Below are 17,765 nucleotides of genomic sequence, written 5' to 3'. Positions count from 1 at the left end.
AAATGATTTAATGGATTTCTTTCCATATGCAAAGGTGCCAACATTGCTAACAATAAACTTCAAACAGTCAGAGAGGGGAGGAAAAAATGTTACCACAAAACCCTAGCATATGTCAGCGAACAAGACAGCATTTAAAAACATAAGAATAAAATAAAATAAAAAAAATCATTACGGAATTTGTAATGGTTAAGGAATTTCACCTGGATAAAGTCAGTGCAAACCAAAAGTAACCACTACCAGAGGTAAATGCTCGTTTTTTATGTTCTGTGACTTTTCACTTTAAGTGAATTTTATTTTTTATTGGTCTGAAATGCTATTAAACTGAAAAAGCTGAAAGGTGTAGCGTTCAGGTGTCTCCCGTCAGCAAAGTAAGAGCTTACAGCTAATCCTCAAATGTTGGCACCTCTGCTTAAGTCTCAACATGTTTCTGACCTGACACTAAGCTGAAGTTACATTGGTTTAAAAAAAAAGAAAAGAAAAAAACATGGCATGGTGTTAACTGAAATTGAATGTTGGAAAAAAAAACTAAAGAAAAGTCCTTATTTACTGTTCAAAGTAAGAACATATAGAGCAAGAATTGGGAGCAAAAACCTATATTCCCATTGGAAATCAAATCCAAAGGGCATTAAGTAATTTCAGCAGTTGTCTGCATGTGTGTGGACAGTGTGTGTGTACTGTAGCCGCTGTAGGTTTAGCAGAGCAAGGATTTGAAAAATCTGTTAAATGGACAGCTGACTGCATTTCTACATCTGCTCATTTGTTTCGTAGATTTTGGAACAACTGGCTTCCCAAGCACCTTGCCTTAGAAATGACACGTTCGGCCCAGCAAAGATGAGTTATGTAAATCTGACCAAGAAAACCAGTTAAGTTAAATAAAAATACACAAAAAAGCAACAAAGAAAACAAACAACAAAACAAAACAAAACCAAAGAGAACCAAAAACAAGATAAGGGATTAGTTTAACGTGAATTAAACCAAAATGGGGAAGTTACTGATCTCCACTGACACATTCTTCATCTTGATCTTGTCTTCAAGCATCTCTTGTGATGCTTGATCCTAGTAGTTAGGTTAGTACAATGAGTTCTCAGATGGGCAAAAAGTAAACTGAATGATATATTACTCAAATGCCTCTTACCTCTGAGGGGTTAAGATGAGAAGACTATTGCCCATGGGTATTTGAAGGGAAAGTTGGGGTGATTTGGCCGGATTTTACTGATACAAAGATGATGAACTACATGTCGACTTACCTTTCTTGACCTTCTTCTCCTCCTCCTCACCGCCAGCTCCAAGCAGAGTGAAAATGATTCCAGTCTGGGAGTTCAGGCCAACGGCAGTGACCACCATCCTCCCAGAACCCTCCATCACATGAGTTCCTGAAGGAGGTCAAGGTTAAGTGCATTCAATTCTTTTTTCTTTGAAGGTCTATCCTGATATTAGTAGACTATGTGAAGATCTAAAGAAACTACAGTCTGCTTCAGGGACAAATAACACAAGTAGCTTCAAGGTTTACAGTCTATGCCCATATTCCTACTGTGATATGTTGCCTAGTGGGATTTTTCAATTCATTTCAAAATTGTCCAGCACCAGGATGTGAATTTACGTCCCTAATGAACACATCAGAGGTTGCAGTGGCAAGACAAAACCCTGAGATGACATGAGGAAGAAACTACGAGATGAACCAGACTCAAAAGAGAATTCATCCTGTACAGTGTTAGGAACAACATAGTTGGATTAGGAATAATTAGATTATGAGTGTATACGAGTCCTAACTACAGAACCTGTATCTATATGATAACAGTAGCAGCGCTTAGGTTAAAAACTACAGCATGCAGGTAAGATTATCCTCTGAAGCAAGAGTCAGACTCAGTCATAAAGAGTTTTTGAATAGATTTGATGTATAAGGTATCCATGTGGAAATGTACACAGCAGTAGAGCCACAAAGGCAGAAATTCCAAGCAGTAGCAGATTGCCAGGATGAATTAGGCAGATCCGTATGATTATAGTAGTACTGACAGTATTGTAATGAATAAATAAAACACACAATTTTCTACATTGCTCTAAGATGAGTTAGGCCTGCTTGATCTAAGCTCTTTACCTCAGTACTGTCTTCAGATCAACCACACATGCACTTTTTGAAAAGTATGATCTTTTTTTCCATGAGGAGTGCTTACTAAGCATAATAATTATACCACTCAGTTTGGGTCAGTTTTCCAAACACATTTTTCAACTGTGCTATTTTTCTTTTAGATAGATATAACTAGCATGTAATGCATCATGAATCAGAATCAGCATTGGTTAAAGTAGTAAATGACAATCTGTTAACCTGGGACTGTGCATACATTTCTGTACTGTTGGCCATTTCATTTTAGTGGATTTGCTTGAGAACATTTTCAAGCTATACAGTTCACTTCTTACTTATAAAGATAAATAAAGACCCTTCAGTAAGCAAAGTGATGCAGTGTCCAGCAAGATTCTGTTTAAGGCCCCCCATTATTCTCACTTTATATCCAATTATACTCACAAGTTCTGCCAGATCTGTACTATTTCAGTAGGACAGTTACATAAAATGAAAGATCTGGCTGAAAACATGAAAGTTTGGATGTTTTGGAACAGCAATTTCTTTCAGCTAAACTCAGTTTAATAGAAATACTGATTTTATAAGGCATTAGTATGCTGCAGTTGCATGTTGTCTACGAGTATACTTTAATACTTTAATTACTTTATCCCAGTTAGAATAAGAGTAGTTTTATTCATTCTTTATTATTTGGAGAAACAGTCAAATAAGTTCATCTGAAAATAAAGCATTCAATTAAAGATAATAACTGTGAGAACTGAAGGGATTATTCAAAGTGGGAAAGGATGAGTGATATTGAAAGCATCAGTCAAAACAAAACATAAGCACTGTGCAGGTATGACCAGCTCAAGCGGTCAAAGATAATTTCTTATGTCACCCCAAAAACTGGAATAGTGCTCTAGAGGACATTATGAATGCAGATTTTAAATGTGTTTCATTAAAATGCAGATTAACAACATGCTTGGTTAACCTGGCCTATTCATTGTTCTTAGGTCTTTTATCTCATTAAATGCCATCTTCATGATTTGTAGTCATTTCTATGGGTTCATGATTAATTCATTAGGGATTGAAGACTGTTTCATTAACGTGGCCATACTTAATTTTTACCAAGTACATAAAAATAAAAATTTAGGGTTTTCCACAATTCAGTAATGCAGCAGTGTTGGATGTTGTTAAATTAATGCTACATTAAACTGTTGAGTTTAAAGCAGATACTGTGATAACAGAAACTAGAATATTGGTTAGGATGTCTATTGCATTATAAATATTTCAGAATGTTCTATGCAGCTTAGAGACTAAAAGTACTAAATTATCAGCTACTCACCGGACAACAGCATTGGGTCTTTCTCAAGAGACTTCTTTACTTGATCAGACTCGCCGGTCAGAGAGCTCTCGTCAATCTTTAGGTCATTGCCTTGGATCAGAATCCCATCAGAGGGAAGGAGGTCACCTGAGGACACAGTGAATGATGAGCCTTGTGTTCTCTTTGCCGTTAAGCAATAAATGTTCATGTGACCCATGCAAAGCCTTAATTTTATAAGTACAAAATAGGAAGATTTTAAAGTATCAAATATAGTGTTATATATATATACACACAAAGACACTGATCATCCATGACATTAAAAACCACTGAAAGGTGACCTGAATAATATTGATTCTCTTGTTATAATGAGGTGGGACAAGGGCCAATTTGTGGTGGCTAGATGAGTGGGTCAGAGAAGAATGGTTTCAGAACACAGTGAATTGCAGCTTGCTACACAGCCACAGACTTGCCCATGCTGATCCCTGAACACTGAAGAAAGTGCATACAATGGACATGCGAGTATCAGAGATGGCCCATGGAGCAATGGAAGAAGATGGCCTGTTCTGGGGATCCTGATGAAGACATGGCACCAGGGTGCACTATGGAAAGAAGGCAGCTTGTAGAGTCAGAGCGTTGCTCTCAGCATGTTCTGCTGGAAATCATTGGGTCCTGGCTTTCATGTGGAGGTTACTTTGGCACATACCACCTACCTAAATATTGCTGCAGACCAAGTACACCCACTGATGGCAATAATATTTCATAATGTCGTCTTTCACCAAGATAATGTGCTCTGCCACACTGCAAAAAATTGTTCAGGAATGATTTGAGGAACTTGACAAAGAGTTAAAGGTGTTGACTTGGCCTTCGTCAGATCTCAATCTGAACAAGCATCTTTGGGATGTGCTGGACAAATATGTCTGATCTACAGAGGCCCCAACTCGCAACTTACAGTATCTGCTGCTAAAATTCTTGTGCCAAATACCACAGCACACCTTGAGGTCTTGTGGAGTCCATGACTTGATTGAGTTAGAGCTGTTCTGGTGGCATGAGGGGGAGCTACACAATATTAGGCAGGTGGTTTCAATGTTACAGCTTATCAGTGTATATACATTTTTATATAAAGGTTTTATTCCCAGGTTTATTAGAGAATAGGCTATACTGAATCAAGCAACAAAATATTTAAAACAAAATGTGAGTGAAGGTGGGAAAACGTTGTAAAGAAACATATAAAGAGATTCAGGAAACACAAGCCATAAAGAGAAAGAAAGTGAGACTATTAAGAGGATATTAGATTGACAGAGATGAAGTGAGAGCGAGGCTGCTTGCTTTTGGCCACCATGGAGACGGCGCTCTCCTGTGGATCTCTTGTGACTCACTTATGCCTGCTAGCATGAGTCATAACCATGCTAGGGCTGAAACAAGATCCTTGGACCTCCAGGCATATATAATCTGCTACTATTGCCGCTATGCAGCCTAAAGCTTGTTTCTAACATAGGAAGTAACAAAAATAATTAAGACGGGATGCATATGACTTGGAACGAAGTGTGATTTAGAAATGTCGTGTAGATCCAGAGGGAATGCTACTTCCTGACACCACTTGCGTGGCTGTTATATAACCTACACTATATTGCCAAAAGTATTCGCTCACCTGCCTTGACTCGCATATGAACTTAAGTGACATCCCATTCCTAATCCATAGGGTTCAATATGACGTCGGTCCACCCTTTGCAGCTATAACAGCTTCAACTCTTCTGGGAAGGCTGTCCACAAGGTTTAGGAGTGTGTTTATGGGAATTTTTGACCATTCTTCCAGAAGCGCATTTGTGAGGTCACACACTGATGTTGGACGAGAAGGCCTGGCTCTCAGTCTCCGCTCTAATTCACCCCAAAGGTGTTCTATCGGGTTGAGGTCAGGACTCTGTGCAGGCCAGTCAAGTTCATCCACACCAGACTCTGTCATCCATGTCTTTATGGACCTTGCTTTGGTCACTGGTGCACAGTCATGTTGGAAGAGGAAGGGGCCAGCTCCAAACTGTTCCCACAAAGTTGGGAGCATGGAATTGTCCAAAATGTCTTGGTATGCTGAAGCATTCAGAATTCCTTTCACTGGAACTAAGGGGCCAAGCCCAGCTCCTGAAAAACAACCCCACACCATAATCCCCCCTCCACCAAACTTTACACTTGGCACAATGCAGTCAGACAAGTACCGTTCTCCTGGCAACTGCCAAACCCAGACTCGTCCATCAGATTGCCAGATGGAGAAGCGCGATTCGTCACTCCAGAGAACGCGTCTCCACTGCTCTAGAGTCCAGTGGCGGCGTGCTTTACACCACTGCATCCGACGCTTTGCATTGCACTTGGTGATGTATGGCTTGGATGCAGCTGCTCGGCCATGGAAACCCATTCCATGAAGCTCTCTGCGCACTGTTCTTGAGCTAATCTGAAGGCCACATGAAGTTTGGAGGTCTGTAGGGATTGACTCTGCAGAAAGTTGGCGACCTCTTCGCACTATGGGCCTCAGCATCCGCTGACCCCGCTCCGTCAGTTTACGTGGCCTACCACTTCGTGGCTGAGTTGCTGTCGTTCCCAAACACTTCCACGTTCTTATAATACAGCTGACAGTTGACTGTGGAATATTTAGGAGCGAGGAAATTTCACGACTGGATTTGTTGCACAGGTGGCATCCTATCACAGTTCCACGCTGGAATTCACTGAGCTCCTGAGAGCGACCCATTCTTTCACAAATGTTTGTAAAAACAGTCTGCATGCCTAGGTGCTTGATTTTATACACCTGTGGCCATGGAAGTGATTGGAACACCTGATTCTGATTATTTGGATGGGTGAGCGAATACTTTTGGCAATATAGTGTATCATAGAGAAGTGGCAGATCAAGGATGAGAAGGTTGTGAGCTCAAGGCCACAGGAATACCCCGGTCTGGCTTGGAACGTAATTCTTCCTCAATTATAAATTGCTTTGGGTGAAGATGTCTGCCAAACACATGAATCTAACTGTACACCTGAAAATATGATTCTGATTAGGAATGAAGCACGCTGCACACATTATAGCCACACTTCACCACCAGCCACCTGTCTACTCTGGTGTTACAGCATGTACTCGCTGCTATCTTATATTTAAGCATTGCACAATGTCCTCCCACTGTACCTCATAGAGCTTCAGCTTATCTACACACTTGGCTCACACACACAGCCTCTCTCCACTACACTATCACTTCTTTTTCTCCCATCTTTCTTTTACTTTCCATTATGAAGTGACCTTCAATATGGGGTAATGTGCTGAAGTACATTTCTTAAAGAACTCTGAGTGTCTGGTCAGACAATGCTGATGACATTTTTAATTGATATGCTGAAGCTTTCGGGATTTATGCATTAGTCAGCACTTTGTAACAGTCAGTATGTTATCAGCAACAGGAGAGACTTCAGGAGGACTTTCAGTAGCTCTTTCTGGTTTCTTGGAAATTGAAGCGTAGGTGTGTGTGTTTAAATTAAAATAAAAAAAAAATCTTAACTTTAATACTCTGTTGTTCTCTCACCAGTCTCTTTTTTGCCTCAATATCAGTCTCCAAGTGTATAAAAAAACTTGTTAAATCATTACAAAAAAATAACCTGTTAAAAAAGTAAGACATGTCACTGTTATGTTATGACATAACTCGCTTTTAAAAATTGCAAATGTCAAATTGCTGTGGCAGAAGACGAATAAAACTGTTAATAGTGCACTGTTATTGAAAAATAGTGAACCTCAGTCTGGAAACAGCAAGTCTCTGCTTTGCGTCAGGCCACATCACATCATCCCATCCTTGATATTTTCCCTTGAACCACATGCACCCTTGGCTTTCATTCCCTCTATCAGCTCATGCGCTTTGTCAACTCGTCCTACCGTATTTGATCTGCGCGATATCTCCCACCACGATCTCAGCCACAGGGATCTGGATCACTTGACCCTTGCGGATGACGGTGAACTTCTGCTCCTGTTCGATGCGACTCTGCAGCCCGCGGAACTGCTTCTCTTTGCTCCAGTCGTTGAATGCCGTCACCAACACCACGATGATCACGGAAAACAAAATAGCAGCGCCCTCGATCCAACCAGCCTGCGCTTCACCTTCGTCCTCCACGCCACCACTGGCCTGGCCACAAGCTGGAAGGAAAAACAAAGAACAAAAAAGTACTAAGTACTAACATAGTAGGTACTGAATGAAATGGTCAATTAGGGTACCTAATTTACTATGAAAGACTAAAATAAGCTCTATTTGTGCAAAACCCTTCAAAAGATCTTTAACACCATTCTGCATGCATTTTCTTATAAATTTTGGTGGCTTCAAAATAAATAAATAAAGCTCTTTTGTTGCTAAAATAAACAAACGTCTATGAAACCATCCTTGAACGCCACTAGAAAGCTCTTAAAACATATACAACATTTCTAGACCACCAGGAAAACATAACTGGTCTGGGCCACACACACACACACACGTTTTGGCTTTGAAAACACACAGCAGTGCATTATGCATATTCTCAAAAAAAAGAAAAAAACCCTCACTGACCACATGAATTATTTACCATTTTGGATTAAACGCCACTGACCTCATTTTCTCGACATAATTTTTAAGGTCACGCTCACATGGTGAGCCATATGGGGGGAAACTCACAACTCCTGCAGTGGCTACATCAAACCTTTTGACTACAAGAGAGTCCTTAACACACAGTCTCTAAACACAAACCTGATCGCAGTAAGCTGTGATAGAGCTTTGTGACGATATGAGCACCCTGGGCACATTACAGCTAAATAAATAAATAATTGAATTAAAAAAAACAAACAAACACACAATAGGTATTTACCAGACAATAAATTGCTCTGGAGAAAACTAAGATTTTTCCATTTTCATATGCACAGCTCTTAGATCTTGGTTGTACAAATATTAAACATATGCGTCACTCTGGTTTATGAGTTGTGTCAAATGCATCTGGCATTTTTATTTTACATAATGTTTCTGCTGTGTCAAAAAATGGCATTTCACCCCTATTGAGAGAATCTATTTCGAGTTTTGTCCCGTTGTTCTTATTAAAACTGAATACCCATAACTTTCTACAGTCTCAAGTTAATCCCTCTGTCAGAGAAAATGCATAAAAAATGTGTCTGCGAGTTTATCCTCGCTAAGAAGTCACTACATGGCAGTGTTTTCACACTGAATACTTGGAATCTGCTGTATTCTGTTGCTACTCCAGTCACCCTGCTATGATGATGCTAATTCCTGGAAACTTGCAATGCTTGCCATCAATTTCATAACACTAGTGAACTTCCCGAACTGTTTTGTACACACTTATTTACTACCTTTGAATACAGAAATTTGTTCCAGCTTTATAGCTAGTCTTTCAGTAAACAGTAGTTAGCATAACTCAGAGCTAGCATATCTGACTGACTAGCATGGTTTCTGCTTGGTCACTTCTACTTTCCACAGCAACTGTTTTTGCAAATGTTGGAGTAGTGTTACAAAATAAAATCCTGCTAGGGGCAATTTTTTTTCTTCCCCCTACTAAAACTGTTTTAGTTTGCAGTCCTATCCAGTGTGTATTTCCACCTCACACCCAGTGTTTCCAGAGCAGCTTACACATCCACCACAACTCTAACCGTGGTAAAGCACTCACTAAAGATGAATAAATGAATAAATAAAAAATAATCCACACCTAGTTCTGCAGTTCCCAGCAGTAGGGATGGGCAGGAAAATGTTTCAAGGCATTGTTCAAATAATATTCAAATTTTTGGAACCGCCACATGCACACCTTGGTAATGCCGTGTATGCATATACCCATGAAGCATTACGTGTGTTATACGATGCAGCGTTGTGAAAGTACAATGTTCACAAAAGATACCCGCTGCCTTCCTTTCAAATCTCAACCACTGATGTAGCACTGCTGCATGAGGAGTGGTAAGGAGTGTCCGTTTGTACAAGCATGGACAAAATTATTCTCTTTATTTACAGCACTGAATTGTTAACACTTTTATCATGACACCTGGCTCAGGATACTCCACAGGGATGTGCACAGGGATGTGTCAGTATGGGTTTAAACTTGCTATTACAGATGCATATGCAAAACATGGCTGTTGTGTCATTCAAAGTGGTAAAACTGTGATTTTTGCACATGCTGCAGTACCAAAGGATATACTGGGGGCAGTAGAGTACAATATAGCATATAAACACAGCACTGTTCTGTTACTATCAAGACTGTTAATGAACTTATTTTCCTACTAAAAAAAGTCAACTAGCCTGTTAACCAACTGAAAGGGGTTAGTGTTGTGTACTAATGTTCTGGACCTTCTAGATTAGGAAATCCTTTTGAATGTCAATTATTCAATCACATTTTTATGTTGTCACCATGTTAAATACTTTCTGCCTCTCTTAGACTCAAAAGGTTTGCAGAGTTCCGAGTTTCTGCCGTATGGCTTATGACAACAATCACAATGCCAGAAAGCAATGTTATGGCTCTGATATAAGCAAGTTTCTCAGTCCTTCGGCACATAAGGTACGCAGAAGAGTATGGTATTGAGTCCATACCTTCAACTCTAGCAAACTATCAAGTTAAATAAAATAAAATAAAAATCTGCTGTAGCACTGAGACAGCTAGCCATGATGTGATGATTAGGGTGGGCCTGTGACAATTTTTTTTTACAAAACTATTTCAAACTTGTAGCTAATCCTTTTCTTGGTGATGCTGCAAAATATCCTGACCTATGGTTTGTTCTTTTCAGTGACTGTGCTAGGTTGCAATCCTCAAAATGCATCCAATTTACAATTTTTAAAAAATTTAAAATACAAATAATGAAATATTTCTGAATAAAGGCTCATCCCTAACTTGTGGGGGTTGGACTGTGGAGTGGGGACACTGATTTGTTCTCAAGGATCACTTTGGTAAGGCTGTTTGTCTGACTACTTTATGACTAATGTTTGTAGAAATCAGGAATATTAGTATTTTAGTCATGTTTTGTTCTGACTCTTCTTCACACCAGTTTGTGCTTAAACTTAGTTCTGGAAACTTACTGGCACTTCAATTCCTGTCAGATTTCTTTTAACAGCTCGGATTGGATTCTGCCTCTCTTATCTCTTCGGATAAAAGCTTCTCGAATCAATAAACACACATCCAATTGTCTAACTTTGTAATTACCTCTAAGCTGCAATACAATGCAAATGTTGAGAAGTCTGAAATGCTGCTGTCTCTCTCACCATCACTGTCATCTCCCTGTGGGTGGTAGAAGGACAGGCCCAAAGAAATTATGGCAGCTATCTCCAAGATGATTAGCGTGACGTCCTGCAATGCCTCCCACACCAGCTGCAAGAAGGTCTTGGGCTTTTTAGGAGGGATGAAGTTCTTCCCGAAGGCCGTGTGGCGTTTTTCCAGGTCCGCCGGGTTTCCAGAGAGCCCTGGGGATCGACAACAAATGGAACGCTGTAAATGCTTTGCGCAAAACAATGCTAATTATAAAACAGCGGCACAAAAGCTTGGAGTAAAACTGGCCGATTGAGATAAACAACTATCATTTTCCATTATCACAGCACTATGACACAGCATAATATTTCATGGGAATTTTTATCCTGGTCCTTATGCATGAACTTATGATCTTATGACACAATAACATAAAATAATCCATGCATTTTTTGTCACCTGTAGAAATGCCAATAATTATTTCAACTGTATTCACCAAATGCTGAATGTGTCAATGACACCCATCCCATTGACTAGATGAACTCTAGTCAACCCTGTGAGCCATTTTGCATGGATGGAAAGCAGTCAGAGTTTCCTTAAAGGAGAAGCTGTATTTGGTCAACAGCCTAGCCCTTGTTGTGCAAAGAATACTCAGACCTCATTTTGCTCGATACCGAGAGGTCATAAATGGCGACGCCCCTGGTGTTTCCATTCACATCTCTGTGAGCGTAAGTGAACATAAAGCATTAAACAGCAAAGAAGGTTGCAGGTTAAGCCCAACCTAAACACACCCTGCTCCAGAGACACAATCTGACTGGGTGGATCGTGCTCTGGAGCTGCAGCTGGGTTTCATTTCGTTTTCCGTTCTACTACACTTTCTGCTGATAAAGTTGACGGGCAGGAATGACTGCAGGTGTAACAAAATGGCTATGTATAGCAGGAAAAATTCACAGTAGCATCAATCACGTGAAGGAGCTCTTCCTTGCTGTTCATGCTCATTGAGGATCTTAAGCTACATCCAGATTTCTATACAGGTGATGTTCATTGTTGAAAGAGCTTTATAAATAAAATTAAATTAACCTCAGAACACCATGGTAGGGTTTGGATTTAAAAGGAGTCATATTCCACATTATTTTCAAAGAAAAGGCCATTAAATAAGATTTAACACACTGGATGCAATTATTTGGACAGGTTAACTGCTGGAGCATCCTCTAACAAGTTGTTCTTTCATATGATTTACACGATTTCAGATTAATTCAATTCTTTAACAAGGTATTTTAACACCATGTACACCTGCCTGGTCTAATCACAACAGCACAAGAGCTTCGGTTAATGTTCACATCGAACATCAGAGCAAAGAATAAAAATTCGATCATTGTGGCTTCAACTGTTGGTGCCAGATATGCTGGCTGGAGTATTTGAGAAACTACTGATCTCCTGGGATTCACACACACGCACACACACGCGCGCACGCGCACACACACGCGCACGCACGCACACACGCACACACACACACACAGTCTCTAGGGTTTACAGAATGGTGTGAAAAGCAAAAAAAAAAAAAAAAAGCATCAAGTGAGCACCAGTTCGGCAAGAAAGCCTTGTTAATAAAAGAGGTGGTCAGCGAATAAACGGACTGGCTTGTGCTGACCAAATGGCTAAAGTCTTTCATATACTCACTCTTTACAACTGTGGTGATCAGAAAAGCATCCCAGACTCCCATATTCAACACGTCAAACTGTACTTCCTGCCAGAGACATGTGTAATAGCTGTAAAGTTGAGGTGAGTAATCATTACAAGCAGCATCAGAAATACAAAAAATGAGCTGCACGGCAGGTCGGGATAAATTTCCTGGAAAGTCGTATTATTTTAATTTGACCATGATAGCATCTAAATCATGCCACTGCTAGTGGGTGTGTTCAGTGTCTGTGCACATGTATGTGCGTGCTGAATGCATATTGTAACCCAGGTGCTCCTTTCCAAAACAGCCACATCACTTCCACTCCAGAAGTGTGCCAGCTGGACAGATAAACATGCAGAGTGTATGAAAGCGTTTGTGTCTGAGAGAGAAAGAGAGAGAGAGAGAGAGAGAGAGAGACAGACCACTAGCGGCATCTGTTTACAGTGTCCCAAGTGTTTCCTTTTATGACCCGCCCCCATACCCCAACCCCACCCCTTTAATTAACTCTAACATCTGATCGCTGTGAGCATGTTATCACTCTGTAATTGTCCCACCATTCTTCAAGGTCTCGCTTCTCCCTGTTTGCTCAGATATCCCAGAAGCTCTGTGGACATGCGACAGCTTCTCTCCATTCCAGAGCAAGAACAGGAGCAGGTGGTCGCTGTGAGTAGGAGTGTGTGTGTGGGTGTGTGTGTGGAAGCGAAGTCACAGAAAACCAATCTCCAGCTCGCCTCTGACCTGCCAGTTTATTGCAAGGCCTGCAGACAAAGCCAGGAATAAGCTAGGGCCATGTGTGTGTAAGCATGCTTGTGTGTGTTTGTGTGTGTGTGTGTGTGAGTGAGTGAGTGAGAGAGACAGACAGAGAGAGAGAGAGAGAGAGAGAGAGAAAGAGAGAATGCCATCATAAACTGCCATCATAAACAGCTTTTCCCACTGCAATGTGAGTGGGAACAATTTTTTTAAATTAACTATTTTACAATTATTATTAATTTCTTTTTTGGACCGCTTATCATTATAAATCATTATTTATTTGCACCATTTTCAAAGGTGATGCATGCCAACACTCGCTAAAATCTCTTGATGCTTTTAATTAAAATAAAAATAAATAAATAAATTTAAAAAAAAATAAATAAAAACTAATTAAAAAAAACCATTCATATTTACAGCATAAACTTCTTGAAAACCAACATATGGAAATATAAATAGAGAAATATAAAAGATGAATGCTTATAAATAAGATTAGAAAGTATTTAATAATTTTGTAATAATTTTCATAACTAAAAGAGACATTTGCTGTATTTGGGTCATCACCCTAGCTCTGAGTAAGACCACGGTTTAATCACAGACCAGCTCTGACTTCATGGCATGACTGCACAAGGAGTTGCTGAACAATCCTGTGATTCTGGTCAGCAACATCACTCAGACAGGCTGTGGCATTCAAAACTGCATCAATGTTCCTAATAAAATGGCCAGTCATTGAAAATGACTGAAATAATAGATTTTGATATGCTGTCAGATTTAAGTCTTCAAAAATTTAAACTACCCTTTTGGCCAAAAATCTAAGCTTCAGTGAACAAAATCTCAGAGCATAATAATGATTATAGCTTATTGCGAGTTAAGACAATCTGTATGCTCAAAAACTAAAGGAAAACAGAAAGGAATCAGGATGAATCAGGATGATGAATCAGGACAAATATGATTGAAAACGGAAAAAAAAACCTCTCTCTCTCTGTCCATCTATCTCCATGTCTCTGTCTGTCTCTCAGTCTGTAGGTGTATCTCTCGGTGTCTCTGTCTATCTGTCTCGTGTCTCTGTCTGTGTGCCTCTCTTTCTGCCTCTCTGTCTGTCTATGTATCGCTCTGTGCCTCTGTCTATCTGTCTGTCTCTCTGCCTGCCACCCCCCCTCCCCTCCCCTCCCCTCCCATCAGCTGATCCACACATTTCATCAGATCTTTGGGGTTCAGCTATTAAACCATCAGTGGTGTTGATGCAGTACTTCCTCATGCACAATCAGACGGTCTGTCCTCACTGCTGAGCTCTTTAATAACATGAGACAACTCCCCACTAATTGACTAATCGTTATTTTCGCCAGGTTGTACAAGTTAGCTTGAGGGGCATAAGGTCAGGAGTAATTTCCACCATTTCCCTTCTCTCTCTCTCTCTCTCATATTAGCGATGTGGGCGATGGCGACTAACTGCAGCGGCGTAATTTGTATGTGCGCTGGCATTTTTTACGAGATTGGGAATGAAGGCGAAAGCATCAAGGGCCTCCCGGAGGAATAGCTGAGTCGAAGGCAGCATTTTAATGACAATGGATTCCTGCAGATCCTCCATGAGCTTTTCTTCTGCGCCCACGCACTGCTTTAGGGGGAATAAAAAAAATAAAGAGAAAAAAAGCCCCATCGACAGTCCGCGTCTGTACAAATGAATGAATGGCAGAGAAGCAATAATATCAGGTTTATGTCAGAAAAACGACCTTAGTGAGGCCTGAAAATGACGGACGTACGCCACGCTCAGAAATTTCTGCTAGATCTGTATCCATCCCTGTCAAACAGAGGCATGACGGTTCCGAGGAGAAACGACAGTGATAGAAATCAGACCACTGGCCTTGCAAACACCCTCGTCCCAGTCGCCACACTCACGGTGATGAATACAGATGAAGCTCAGAGCAAAGAAGACACGATGTGCTCTGGAGGATGTAAGCTACTGGCTTCAGAGGTACAGAACGCTAGCTATGAGACGAGCAACGAATTTACTTGTAAACATACTCTGTAGTTGGACTAACAGTCCTGTCGGCCATGTCCGTCACATTTTCCACATGTCTGTAGAGAATTATGCTCTTGTCTTTGCCCAGAAGGAATACAATGTTGCTCTGAAACTTGGCTGCAAATAACAGCTGTCCTTACATTGCCTTCTGAAAAGGATTTTTTTTAATTTTTTATATCTGCAGCCGAAGAATGATGTACAAATGTTTCCATAATGCAACACAGAAGCGGTGTTAGATACCGAGGCGCTCAGTGTAATAAAGTGCATGTTGAATATCACGGTGTTACGGTGTTACTGTTTGAATTTATAGATACAACCTACAAATATCTTCCATTGATATGTTAGTAGCTGTTATTTACTCAGAGATTGGACGAATCCTAAACTCATTAGCTAGCAAGTTGTTGGCTTGTCCAGTCCCACGTGCCTGGAAACTGATGTGCTGTAATATCATATAAGCTAGTGAATGAGTTAAGTGCACTAGGAGAAGTGAACATATATGAATGTTTCAGGACACCGCCATTTGTCCAGTGAACAGTTGTTGTGTTAATTAGTTGATTTGAATAAAATGTGATCTCTGTTTTTTTCACATTCCGGACAAGGCTTACCCACATTCCACTTTTAATTAGCTTGGAAAGGCATTCATTAGCATGGAATATTAAGTCATGAAGCATTTCTCCCAGAACATTCTCTCAATGATTTCCTAATCAATCATCCACACTGACTTGGGGTTGGGAATCTTTTGGTCAGATAATGATATTAAGTGTTATATTTGACAAATAAAAGCATGGAAAAGGAATACTTCTTAGGTAGGGATAGGTGATAAAAAAAAATACTAATAACAATAATAACAACATTTAAGTGCATGTGTTTGGAATTTGTACAGAAAGTCAATTCTCAAATAAATAAATAAATAAACAAATAAACAGACCTTGCAAATAAACACAGAAATCACAGAATAATAAAATAAAATAAAATAAAATAAAATAAAATAAAACTATAATACTTAATACTTCTTTTTCTTTCTTTCTTTCTTTTCTTTTTTCACCAAGCATACTGGGGAAATCGACTTATGGGACGTTTTCAATCAACTTGAATTATTTTCTGGTCGCATGTCTGATGGCTTTCAGTGTGACATGTTTGACATGTTTGTTTGGAGATCTGTTGGATAAAATTCGGAGATCTGTACCGAATTTTAGTGGTTGAAGAGAACACCTTCACATTTTAGATCAAGCACTTGCGAGGTCTCAGAGAGCAGAAATGGGTTTGATATCAGCTTTTACTCTGAAGACAAAAAATAGCAGTTTTTGTTTTTTTCAATAAAATATTGCTTCTAGTAGGAAAGGTGAAAACAGAAATACTTCTGGCAAATTACAAATTCTTAAATCCCTGAGTGACTGGTTAGATATGAGGCATTAATCACCACTATGCAGTGCGACATGACGAAGAAATATGAAACTGAACATCGGCACCCCCAAACAGGCAGAAATTCCACGTGATGCTCTTTAGTTGAGATGGTCATGGCTCTATACAACATATACATTTATATAGAATCTTCCTGAGGATTTGCTAGCAGAGCTGCAACGTGGGCCACACACGGGTTTTTCAGTATTTTCAGTAATCATTCATACAAAACGTGTGAAGCATTTTATCAGGATGAGAGAAAAATAAATGAACTGAAATGAATGAAAAAGAAATGAAAACATAGCAACTGGCAAAAAAAGAAAAGAAAAGCTTTTAATGTCATCAGTGACTGAGTGACATTTTAAAAAAAAAAATAATAATAATAATAATAAAAAAAAAAAGCACAAATACCTGATGATGTAGACAATATTCGGAAAATATTTTAATTATTATTATTTTATTATTATTTTTAATAATATATATTATTATTATTATTTAATTATTCCGAATTTTAATTAAAAATAAAATATTTATTTTTAAATATATTTATTATTTTTAAAATAAAAACAGAGTAATATCTTTATATAATCACAGACTAATGATATAATATATTTAGAATAATAACCGAGTTATTATTCATCCATGTTACAAAGACTTTCTGCTTCTTCATTAAAGTGACACCTGAAATGTCTTCAGTCTTCATGTGGTAATAATAACAGTCTAATGGCAGGACAATGGGAGCAGACTTGTGACCACGATTAAAACTGTAAATTTTCCTCAAGGCAGATCCAATATATGTTTTGGAAAGCGAGAAGACACTAATGTTAAAAACTCGTGCTGATTTACAACTAGTCTTCCCCTGTGGCTGGCACCATATTTACTTATTTACATATTTACTTCCTTATTTATTTTTATAAGCTCATTATCAGTGCAGGTTTTGCAAGTAAAATGTCAACATGCTCACATTTCTGTAGCGCTGCAGCTCCTTTGTGAAGCCCAAGTGAACATGGTGGAGGATTTAAACGAGTTACTTGTTGCTTTTCGTGGAGGCATGCTGAAGTGCAAAAGACATCTAACTCCAAAACAAAAGAGCAAAACTACTTCCTGATAAACAGGAAATGAATGTTCTTCTTATTAACTGACTTCCTTATGGCAGGATTTCATACACTCCTATCAAGAGCACACAAAGCTGACAGCGTATCGAAAAAGCAGCTACTTTTTCTGTTTTAAGTTTCTAATGATGTGTTTGTGAATTTGCTGTAAAGTTTTTTGATATTCTTGTAGCGCTTACATTTTTGCTGTAGGGTTTATGTTTTGTCTAGTATTT

At 39.3% G+C, this 17,765-nt stretch overlaps 1 protein-coding gene across 1 annotated transcript in view; it reads right to left on the bottom strand.

Annotated features, from left to right (window-relative positions):
* atp2b4 (ATPase plasma membrane Ca2+ transporting 4) overlaps nucleotides 1–17,765 on the bottom strand; it is a 111,530-nt gene that overhangs the window by 40,061 nt on the left and 53,704 nt on the right. Inside the window, 4 exon segments of the mRNA XM_058372830.1 lie at nucleotides 1,248–1,373; nucleotides 3,399–3,524; nucleotides 7,273–7,530; nucleotides 10,610–10,807. Of these exon segments, the coding sequence (XP_058228813.1) occupies nucleotides 1,248–1,373; nucleotides 3,399–3,524; nucleotides 7,273–7,530; nucleotides 10,610–10,807 (708 nt within the window).

Source organism: Hemibagrus wyckioides, linkage group LG21 (genome assembly GCF_019097595.1).
Source record: "Hemibagrus wyckioides isolate EC202008001 linkage group LG21, SWU_Hwy_1.0, whole genome shotgun sequence".
Taxonomy (NCBI): Eukaryota; Metazoa; Chordata; class Actinopteri; order Siluriformes; family Bagridae; genus Hemibagrus; species Hemibagrus wyckioides.
Note: the sequence above shows the minus strand (reverse complement) of the source record. Positions and strands in the feature narration are given on the sequence as shown.